At 39.8% G+C, this 12,196-nt stretch overlaps 1 protein-coding gene across 6 annotated transcripts in view; it reads right to left on the bottom strand.

Moving 5' to 3' along the window:
• FAM13C (family with sequence similarity 13 member C) overlaps window positions 1-12,196 on the bottom strand; it is a 131,510-nt gene that overhangs the window by 74,871 nt on the left and 44,443 nt on the right. For all 6 annotated transcript variants that reach the window (XM_013983267.2, XM_013983265.2, XM_005671007.3 and 3 more), the window contains one exon: window positions 4,044-4,162. In XM_013983267.2, the coding sequence (XP_013838721.1) occupies window positions 4,044-4,162 (119 nt within the window). The remainder of the gene's footprint in view (window positions 1-4,043; window positions 4,163-12,196) is intronic.

Raw genomic sequence — 12,196 nt, forward strand, 5'->3', positions numbered from 1 at the left:
CCCCGTGGCTGTAACAGAGAACAAACCTGGCCCTATATTGGATCTATTCCTCTAGCTCTAACCTTTTGCTTTGTGGCCTAGGCTTCCTCATGCTGGCTCTTTGCAAAAGAATGTTGCCTATAGCCTGGAATATACAGGATAGCCCACTCTCAAGGCTCTGACCTTTAAAGGTACAACACATTTTCCATTCCTACAGATATAAAAAGTTGCAAAACAAGAGAACAACTTTTGTCTAGTTGCAGGTTTACAGGAACTCTGTGATCAGACCTACCTGGACAACTGCAAGAACAAAGGATTCCAGCACCAAAGAGTTTGCAACAACCAGCTGTACCACCTCCCCTTTTAATATAAAAGAAGTCTGAATTCTGACTAGGGTAAGATGGTTCTTTGAGACGCTAGCCTACCATCTTCTCAGCCAGCTGGCTTTCTGAAGAAAATCATTATTCCTTGCCCCAACACCTCATCTCTTGATTTACTGGCCAGTTGTGATATGAGCAGTAGGACCTTGGACTTAATAACATGGTCAGAGGGAAAGGTACAGAAAAATGCTCAGAGAGGTGCAATGTTGCTAGCTTTGGAAATGGAAAAAGTAGCCAAAACCAAGCAATGTAGGCAGCCTCTGGAAACTGGAAAAGGCAAGGAAATGGACTGATTCTGACTCAATGTTGTTTCAGATCTCATTTTACCAGTCTATCAAATTTCACAATATTTTGAGGGTTTTTTTGTTTTTGTTTTTTGCTTTTTAGGGCCACAACTGCAGCATATGGAAGTTCCCAGGCTGTGAGTCAAATTGGAGCTGCAGCTGCTGGCCTATACTACAGCCATGACAACTTGGGATCCAAGCTGCACTTGTGACCTACACCACAGCTCATGGCAATGCCAGATCTTTAACCCACTTAGCAAGGCCAGGGATTGAACCCACATCCTCATGGATACTAGTCAGGTTGGTTGGTTACTGCTGAGCCACAGTGGGAACTCTGAGATTTTTTTTTTTAAAGTTTCATTAGAACAACCCCTGGTGATGTCACCACAGTTGTGACAAATAATTCTATAGCTTAAAGGTTACCAGAACCTAGAACTTCCAGAAAGGAATATAGGCCTGCTGATACCTTTATTTAAGTCCAGTGAGACCCATGTTGACAATCTATCCTACACAACTGTAAAATTATAAATTGGTGTTGTTTTAAGCCACAGGTTTGTGGTCATTGGTTACAGTAGCAGTAGACAGCCAATATAGTACACAAACACTCAAACTTGGGCAAAAACATTCATAGACCCTCCAAAGCTCATCCACAGACACAGATAAAGGCTCCTTGAGCTAGAAAGGGCTCAACAATATGATCTCAGAGCTGAAGGTATGAAACTATTTCTCTTTTCCATGTGTGGGAAGGTCAATACCACCCCAGGACACAATCAGCCCCAAATCTCACTTCTACAAGGATGTATTCATTCTCTGAACACTAACTACTTTTTTGAGTCTCACCCAAATGGCATGTGACCCCTCGGCAGCTCCTTGCTAAAGAAAGATCTTTCTTCCCTTTCTCAAAGTGTTCATTATGCTGAGAACATGTCCCCCTGCCCCAACCACAAGAAGGTGACATTTTACACCTGCTGAGATTGAGCCTGGCTTCTCCTCTCACCTTGAGTCAGACCTAGGTCTAGGGTGTCCAGTTTTAGTACCATGTCTCTATCAAGATCTTACTGGGCATGATATGCCTGGACGTGGCCATATGCTGGCTTAGGACAGAGGAAGAATGTTATCAGGAATGTGAGCTACCTGACTCAACGTTGTTTTTAGCCTCAGATCTCATTTCACCAGTTCATCAAATTTCACAATCCCTATAATATTTTGAGATTTTTTTTTTAAGTTCCATTAGAATGACCTTGGGTGAAGCCACCACGGTTGTGACAAATAACTCTGTAGTTTAAAGGTTATCAGCCCAATCTAAATATAAAACCTAATATATCAGACATCACTGGCCTAGCACAGCTCCTGACTGGTGACTTAGCACCGGATCCTGTGATTGCCAACACTGGCGCACGGACTATTCTGGAATGCTGCTAGCTCAGAAAACTAGACCCTGTCAAAGTGGAACATGGAGGCTAGAAGGGAAAAGGAAGCAAAGAACAACAAGGTAACTGGAATCCTATGGAGGTTTGCTAAAGTATAGGGGAAGAGCAAGAGACCAGATATGTTTTTGCAAGAATTAGCCACTCTGTTGGGAAGACAAGCCTGGACTCAGCAGGGAAGGCCTTTGTAACCAGTTCCTTTTCCTGACATGCAGAAGAGGTCTAGGGATCTCCTAAAATGTTAAACAAATTTCTGTGTCTTTGTGCACTCTATTTGTCTGAGGAAAGCAGCCATGAATCTGAGAATCTGAATGAAATTGTAACCTCCCGCCCCTAAATTTAAGAATTGCTGCCCTGTATGGTTCCTCTTGAGTAATTCAATAGTCTTAGTTATTACTAGTCATGTGTGAATGATTCTCACCACAGAACCCTATTAAATTTCTGACTTTCCCTCTAATAACAGGAATATTACCATTTACTTTCTCCACTGTAAATGGGATTGGAAGGGATTTAAAGTTTACCAAACATCAAGCATCTCTGAGAAGGTTAACTGCTAATGTCATTTTCCCCTAACAATCTCTGTGGAATATCCACCCTAAAGGCTCCATGCATTGCACACACAAATATAAATGATTTTTTGGTTTAATGTTTTGTTTTGCCATCTTTGCTATTTTGAAATATGCATAGGAATACAATTTTCCTTGTTCTTGCTGAGAGAGGCAGTCACCAGTCTGGTGCAGGGAGATGGGGTCACTGCCTAATGTGGTCCTTAGTCAACCCCAAACAGCTTTGTTATAGTAAGGGCTCCTGATCAGCAGAGAAAGGACAAAGCTGAGTCTTACTCGAGCCAAGGTCAAGAAAGAATAAACAGATAAGAAGTGGCAACCACTGAGAAGGGTGAGAAAAGGGGCCCAGAAATCCGACTGGATAATGGATCACTTTACATTTGGGGTCTCCCCATCAACCCTGTGAGGCTCTATGATTCTAAACTTAGTATGTTGAATATTTTAAAGGACAATTTCATAGCACAGCCAATGTTGTCTGGAGTTGTTGATTCATTTAGACTCTGCTGCCTGAGAAAAGATTTCTAAAGGTCAGGCCAGAAGCCTAGCCCTCCCTTACCACTGAGTGAGAGCTATGATTACACTGTACACAAGATCCTACAAAGACAGCTGACACAACTAGCGGTTGAATTCTTTCTTCTGTTTATTTTCAGAAGAGACTTTCCATAGACAGCTGCAGGGCCAGGCTCCCATTCCGATGCCATGCCAACCCCGCTGCAGACAGCCTTCTACCCACATTCTTGCCCTGGACCCAGGGCTGTTTCCAGCAGGTTGAGGCGACCAGAGAGGCCAGCCCCAGGGCCACTTCAGGGCTTAAAGATGCCACTTGGATCAGCACTTGAGTCACACCTGCTATGCTGTCATCAGACATTTGTAGGTTCAAATTCTGGCTCAGCCTTTTTGACTTGGGCTATGCTGAACAAGTGCCTTAATGTCTCAGCCTCAGGCTCCTCCTGTCTAAAATGGGGCTGGGAGCACCCACTTTCTGGAGAAGTGGTAAGGGCTAAATGACAGAATATGTGAAGAGCAATTGGCTTGATGCCTACACTGTCATCACAAATTATCGTCACAGAAGAAAACCTAATCATCTCTGGAATGGAATAGAATGAAAGAGGACAAAATGAGATCAGCATGTCTCTCTCAAAGGGCGGGGGGAAGGTATCTCCTCCCAGAGCCTTAAGGCTGGTTATCTTCAAACTCAAAGCAGAGGAAGGAGGTTATTTATGTTTCTCTCAAGCTCAGACTCAGTGGTTCTCCTCCTAGGGCCCTTCAAGCGGTTTCTCTGACTGCAAGGAATGCCAACAAAGTCAGAAAGCCTTGCATCTTATGTGGGCATGGCAAGCATAGGTGTTAGCCTTTCTGGGACAGGAACCCCAGGCCCAGTGCAGCTTTTGACAATGAAGGGCCCACCTTGGTTGAACTCGCACAGGTTCTTGGCACCTGAAGGTGTGGTTTTGTGGACTCTCCTGAACTGGTGTTCCTGTTCTCCCCCGACTCTCCGGCTGGCTGGGGACCACATGCTCCGTCTCCTGCAATAGAAACAGCAATAGCAGAGGAACTGTCAGCAGCCCTCAGTTAGTTCCATAGTGTTCTCTGGTGAGGGTAGATGGGATAGGGTGAGGTGGATCTCAGGGCAGGTAAGCAGCCCTGACAAAACACACTACACTACTGATGATGGTGAGGAAGAGGGATGAGTGATCCAAAACTTAAAAAGCCTCTTTAATAGAAAGAGTAAACAATAAAGAAACATACAATAAAAACCTACATTTTATATACATTAAAAATATTATAGGAGTTTCCACTGTGGTGCAGCAGGTTAGGGATCCAGTGTGGTCTCTGCAGCAGTGTGGATTCAATCCCTAACCCAATGCAGTAGGTTAAGGATCCAGCATTGCCACAGATGTGGCATAGGTCACAGGTCTTGCTTGGATTTAATCCCTGCCTGGGAACTTCCATATGTCACAGGTGTGGCCAGGAAAAAAATATATTATAGATGAGTATTTAATGAATAGATACATTTGAAAAGATAATTTCCAGAATATTTATGGCCTAGGCTCATTTTTGCAAAAACAAACATATATATGAATACACACACACACACAAATGGGGATAAAGTGAACCAAAATCTTAACAGCGACTAACACTAAGATGTCATTTTTTTTCTATTAGATGCTCATCTATATGTTTTTACAATAATCACACATTATTCCTATAATAAGAAATCTAAGTTGGTCTGAAAACTAAGGAACAAATCTTTTTTCTAAATTCAAAATCCAGGACATGCTTGGTCTCCCAACCCTCTCTCCCTTCCTGACACACATACAACCCTACACCTGTCATTGGCTACACTGCATCCAAAGAAATCATTATATTGGTCCCATCATCCCATGATGAAATCTACTCATTATTTTAAAAAACTCCAGAAGCTAATTATAAAGAGCATCATAGAGTGGCTCTGGGATGCTCTTAATTTAATCTGAAATGTTTCTGATGGGAGAAAATTGAAATTGCCAGAATTGTGATACAAATGTCAAAATATATACAAAATGTATATGTAAATACACATGTAAATTGTGAAACATCAAGTTACTTTGTGGTAGGGTAAAAATTTCATGCTTTCCATCTAGTTAAGTGAAATACCTACCACTATTCCATTAAATTATCTCTTCCTGGGAGTTCCCATTGTGGCAAAGCAGAAACAAATCTGACTAATATCATGAGAATTCGGGTTTGATCCCTGGCCTCACTCAGTGAGTTAAGGATCCAGCATTGCCATGATGTAGGTCGCAGACATGGCTGGGATCCCATGTTGCTGTGCAGGCCAGCAGCTACAGCTCTGATTTGACCCCTAGCCTAGGAACTTCCATATGCTGTGGGTGAAGCCCTAAAAAGCAAAACAAACAAACAAGCAAAAAGAAGAGGAGAAAGAAAGAAAAAAGAAAAAAAACCTCTTCCTTCTTGAAAAAAAAAAAAGAAGAGTATTATAAAATCATAAACACACCCAAGATAAAATGAATCTATATTCAATACAAGGGCACATATTCCCAAAATGAAAGATTTATATATGTTCAGCAGTGGAATCACTATAGTCTTTGAGCCATGCCAAACTTCTGACAAATGTTCCTAAAGATAAAAGAGTCCCTCTTTACCTGATGAATGAAATGCTACAACTCAAATCAGTGAGAAATTCGGAAAACCCAGATGGCTACTGTCATGCAGTCAAAATATCCATGTGATGCCATGAATTTGGGTCTAACTGTGCAGGATACTGCAGTGACACTATAGGCCAAGTTCCTCTATTGGAGGTGTGTGTTAAAGTTACTACAAGTGCCAATGTGTCAGGTGCCTCAGAAGTACTTTTTCCAAAATACTAGAATATACACAATGGAATATTACACAGCCATTAAAAGGAATGAAATACAGGCATTTTTAGCAACATGGATGGACGTAGAAATTATCATTCTAAGTGAAGTCAGCCATACAGTGAGACACCAACATCAAATGCTTTCACTGATATGTGGAATCTGAAAAAGGACACAATGAACTTCTTTGCAGAACAGATACTGACTCACAGACTTTGAAAACTTACGGTTTCCAAAGGAGACAGTTCGGGGGCGGGGGGATGCGCTGGGGTTGTGGGATGGAAATCCTATAAAACTGAACTGTGATGATCATTGTACAACTATAAATGTAATAAATTAATTGAGTAATAAAAAAAAATACTGGAATAATTTGGTGGGGCTATTTGCCAAGTAGTCATCACAAGTTTTTAAAGCAAAACCGTAGGAATGCCTTCCTAGAAGAGGGATAAAATGGAAAGTGGGAGCAGAGCTAAGGAAATGGAATGAATAAAACCTACTAGGATCCTTTCTTTAATTATATTTTTCTAAGCCTCCAGCTTCAAGCTGGAAGATACATCACATGAAAGGATTCCATGAGTGTCTGACGTTCGCTAGACATAGTAGCCACTTGTGAAAAATTCTACAGCTACCCAAATCCTGGCCAAGTTCCCCCTGATAATAGTTTCCAAGTGAGATGGCTCTGTTTTCAAGTATGCTAGGTATGTGACCCTAGGCAAGTTATATTAATTATCTGGATCTTGGTTTCCTTGTCTGTAAAATAGAGATAATACTCTAAGTTCACTAGGTTGTTGAAGAAGATGCTCTTTTACTGCTTGCCAACTGGAGGCACATAGTGGATGGGAGCTATTGATAATGATAATTCCTGTTATAAAAATTTCCTTAAAGTTCAATATTCTGAAACTAGTGTTAAGGAAATCCTTGGAGTTTTAAATGAGGTTAGCAAAAGCAAAACTATTCTGTGGTTAGATGCTTGTTTCAGGTTTCTATACTAACAATATTATTTTAAACACCATATTCATAAATCTCCAATCTTGCAGACCTAAAGAAATGGCCCTTTGAATCTCTAAAAAGTTTAAACCAGAAATTTCCATTTTATTAAAATTTAATCCTTTTAAGGAAAGAGTAGTTTTTTATTTCCCAAAGACAGTGTTTTACCTAATCTTTTGAACCCACAGGGTTGAGAAGGGTTAGAGGCTACCCACAGCTGGATTCCCATGGATTGTACAAACAGAACCAAAGGTAAATAAAAAAGACTACATCCAACTAAAAAGCTTTTGCACATGCACACACAAAAGATCAAGAAAATGAAAGGCAGCCTACTGAATGGGAAAAGATATTTGTAAATTATGTGCCCTATAAAGTGCTGATATCCAAAATATACAAAAAAACTTATACAACACAATAACAAGTAGGATTCTGATTAAGAAATAGGCAGAACTGAATAGACATTTTCCAAGGAAGACACAGACATGGCCAACTAGCTCCTGAAAAGATGCTCAACATCACTAACAATCAGGAAAGTGCAAATCAAAACTACAATAAGATATCACCTCGTACCTGTTAGAATATCTTTTTTTCTAATAGCCAACAAATAAATGTTGGTGAGGATTTGGAGAAAAGGGAATCCTCATGCACTGCTGGTAGGAATGTAAGCTGGTACAGCCACTATGTATAACAGTTTTCCCAAAAAATTTAAAATAGATCTACCATATGACCCAGTGGTTCTGCTCCTGGGTATTTATCCAAAGAAAGTGAAAACACTAATTTGAAAAGATATATGCATCTCCTATGTTCACTGCAGGATTATTTACAATAGGCAACACATTGAAGCAATCTAAGTGTCCATTGACAAAAGGTATAAAGAAGATGGTATAAACCTATGCACACACACAATGGAATACTGTCATAAGAAAAGGATTAAGTCATAAGAAAAGAAAGAAATCTTACCGTTTGATACAACATGGATAGGCCTGGAGGGCATTATGCTAAGAGAAATAGACAAAGACAGACAAATACCATACGATTTCACTTACAGATGGAATCTAAAAAAACCAAAACAAATGAATAAGCAAAACAAAACAGAAAGAGACACATGGATACAGAGAATAAACTGATGGTCACCAGAGGGAAGGTAGGTGGGGACTGTGCAATATAGGTGGAGGAGATTTAAGATGCATAAACTTCCAGTTAAAAAATAAATCACAGGTATGTTAGGTACAACATAGGGAATAGAGTCAGTAATATTGTAGTAACTTTGTACGGTGACAGATGGTTACTAGGCATATCATGGTGATCCTTTTGTATTGCATGCAAATATTGAACCACTATGTAACCACCATGCTGTACACCTGAAACTAGCATAACATTGAATGTTAACTATACTTCAATTTTAAAAAAAGCCATCACCAGAGTTCACATGGTGGCTCAGCAGAGACGAACCCAACTAGAATCCATGAGGATGCAAGTTTGACCCCTGCCCTCACTCAATGGGTGAAGAATCTGACATTGCTGTGATCTGTGGTGGACATTGCATACATGACTCAGATCTGGCATTGTGGCTGTGGCATAGGCCAGCAGCTGCAGCTCTGATTTGATCCCTAGTCTGGGAATTTCCATATGCTGCACCTATGCCCACCCACGCCAAAAAAAAAAAAAAAAAAAAAAAAAAAAAAAGCTGTCACCTACTGCATACCAAGGATATTAATAGTTGAGAGAGTTATATAAAAGTGAATAAGACGTCCCTGCCTTCAAGGAACTTTAAAATTTACTGGTTTTGGGAGTTCCTGTTGTGGCTCAGCAGAAAAGAATCCGACTAGTATCCATGAGGAAGCAGGTTTGATCTCTGGCCTCACTCAGTGGATTAAGGATCTGGTGTTGCCATGAGCTGTGGTGTAGGTCACAGATGTGGCTTGGATCCCACATTGCTGTAGCTGTAGCGTAGGCCAGTGTCTACAGCTCTGATTTGACCCCTGGCCAAGGAACTTCCATATGCTGTGGGTACAGCCCTAAAAAGCAAAAAAAAAAAAAAAAAAAAATTTACTGGTTTTGACTTAAGTGTGGGAGGGCATACACAAATTTGCCTACTTCTGTGTTCAAGTGGGCAGGTCCAAGCTGACCAAGGGGCGAAAGGGTGGTAAAGGCCATGACCCTCTTCTGCATGCCTGTCTTCCTGCCACATGACCATCTATGATGAATGGGCATCTGTAAAAGGAACCATCCTACATCTTTTCCTGCTCCCAATCATCCTCTTCTACCCTTTGACCTCACTTCCCACATGTGCCCAGTACAGCCCCAATAAGGCGATTTCTGGGCTTTCTGCTTTATACAGGAGAAAAATTGACTAATCTCTAAGATATTTCATAACAAAGATTTTTCTGTTAAAAAAAGATATTTCTTTTTTCTTTTTTTTTTTTTTTTTGTCCTTTTTTGGCCCCCCAAGTTCCTGGGCCAGGGATCAGTTCCAAGCTGCAGTTATGACCTGGATCTTTTAACACACTCTGCTGGCCAGGGGATCAAACCTGCACCGCTGTGCTCCAGAGATGTGCGCCAATCCCACTGTACTATAGCAGGAACTCCAAGAAAAATATTCTTAATAAAACAAACATTATTTTGGTTATATTCTAATCCATGAGCAGAGGCTAGGATGGTATATACATGGTGATAAGAGAGAAGTTCTCTATTAGGTTGAGAGGCTCAAAACCCCAGCCAAGTTAAGGAAAAATTAGCTGCTCCCTAAGCAGAAATGGTGAAATATGATATTTTGTCCTTGTTGGGATTTTAATGAGTTTAGCTGGCTCATACAGAAATTGAGAGTATCCAATGGCACGGCCACTGCTTCAGAACCTTCCAAATTTCTTAATTTGTACAAATTGCTGAACCAGAAGAAAGAATTTTTCATCTTCATTCCAGTTTTTACCTACCTACTTTAACTTGCCAAATCATAATATTACCCTTGGGCTTCAAAGACATATGCATCCTATAAATCTCCCTTCCAAGAGGTAGTCAGTCCAAACAGTAACTTTTTCCAATCTTCTCACATTTGAGGTATTAATCTGTGTCCATTCTACCCTAAAATTGATTAAAAGTGTTATTCAATTGCTGGCTCAAATTATAAATTAAATGGTTTTATCACTAAATCACTCCATTGCTAATAAAAATGTCTTGTGTTTATGAGAGCGTGGGCTTCCCAAGAGCTCTAATTACTACGTGATTGATGCATTGAAGATCATAGTTTGGAGAAGCATGTATCTTCCTCTCTTAGAACACACAGGCAAAGTGTTCTCAATCTACCCTATCCTATGTTACCCTAAAGTTCCTATTACCTTAAACCTGCACATCTGTGAAAGCGACTTAAAATCCTTCTGAATAACTGGGAGTTTTACAGACTTTTACCCCTGATTAAAAGATTTGATTATCACATTCATTTCATAACTGGAGAAAGGAAGTCCTGAAAGAGATGATTTAAATTTCTTTTAATGTATGTCTGATTACTACTTGATTTGTTTTTGCCCTTTAAGAAACAGGGATCTTATATAACTATTTCTTCAGTGCTATCAGTCCCATTTTAAAAATAACTTCTACCTACCTTAGTCATAGTTTCAACACAGAAATAAAGTAAATCATGAAGGAAGGCAGGCCTAGGTTCAAAATCCCCACATATCCAAAAAGTCAAATTTCCTCTGATCCTATTTCTCTATCTGCAATACAGAGATCTCACCCAGTTTACTGCTTACAGTTTTAAGAATTCCTAGTAAAAAACAGACACTCAAATTATGTTATCTATCTTGTCTACTTTCCAAATCAAAGAAGAAACACTGGAGTTCCCGTAGTGGCGCAGTGGTTAACGAATCCGACTAGGAACCATGAGGTTGCGGGTTCGATCCCTGCCCTTGCTCAGTGGGTTAACAATCTGGCGTTGCTGTGGCCCTGGTGTAGGCCAGTGGCTTCAGCTCCGATTAGACCCCTAGCCTGGGAACTTCCATATGCCAAGGGAGCGCGGCCCAAGAAATGACAAAAAGACAAAAAAAAAAAAAAAAAAAGAAGAAACACTGAGTGGTTTATCTGTACCAACCATTAAACCAGGCACTTTTAAGCTATACTTCCTCATTTAAAACTAGGAAGTGGATTTTGCCCTCCCAGTTTTCCCCACTGGGAATAATCAAAGGAAGACTAGACAGATGACTCAGCTAGGCCAGAAAGACTATCTTTTATGTAAGAGATGCCTTCCTGAAGACCCTGCATTTGAGACTTAAAACTTTATATTCAATATTTCATTAAAATTCCATAAAACAGGATCATAGTGTACCACTCAAGCTAGAGAATCCAGATCCTAAACTCTATCTCCTAAATCCAAAGTTAGAATTCTTTCCACTATGTTTCAATATCCTGTGTTTACTACTGTCAAATAGCAAAACTAAAACAACTTAGTGACTGGTTTGATATACTTAATTCAAGGGCAAAAATCCATGGGGTTGTGGGAGTACAGTACCTACCAAGAAGTAGAGCACTCTTCCTGAGGGATTTTGGGCAAAGGTGAGTATGACAGAACATTTGAAGAAGCAACACAGAAACAGGACATGATTGGCTAAGAAGATGGGGACTTCCTTATGAGACTAGCAGGGCCTTATCTTCTAGTGTAAGGTAAGTTGGAGGATGATAATTGATGTGTGTTAGGTTTCCTTGACAGGTGTTCCACTAAGTGCAGGCTGACTTAAATATTCATATTGGAAGTCCTGGCCAGAGCCATTAGACAAGAAAAAGAAATAAAAGACATAAGTTTGGAAGGAAGAAGTAAAACTGTCATTCTTTACAGACGACATGACATTATATACAGAAAATAATAAATTCAGTAAAGATGCAGGATTCAAAACTAATATACAAAAACATGTGTTTCTAAACACTAATAACAAATTATCAGAAAGGGATATTAAGAAAACAATCTACTTTACAATTGCATGAAAAAGAATAAAATACCCAGGAATAAATTTAACCAAGGAAGTGAAAGACCTGTGCATTGATAAGACATTGATGAAAGAAACTGAAAAAGATACAAATAAATGGAAAGACTCCATGCTCATGGATTGAAAGAATTAGCAGTGTTAAAATGTCCACATACCCAAAGCAATCTACAAATTTAATGCAGTCTCTGTCAAAATTTCAATGGCATTCAAAACGAGAACAAATAATTTTAAAATTTATATG

Source organism: Sus scrofa, chromosome 14 (genome assembly GCF_000003025.6).
Source record: "Sus scrofa isolate TJ Tabasco breed Duroc chromosome 14, Sscrofa11.1, whole genome shotgun sequence".
NCBI classification, from domain to species: Eukaryota; Metazoa; Chordata; class Mammalia; order Artiodactyla; family Suidae; genus Sus; species Sus scrofa.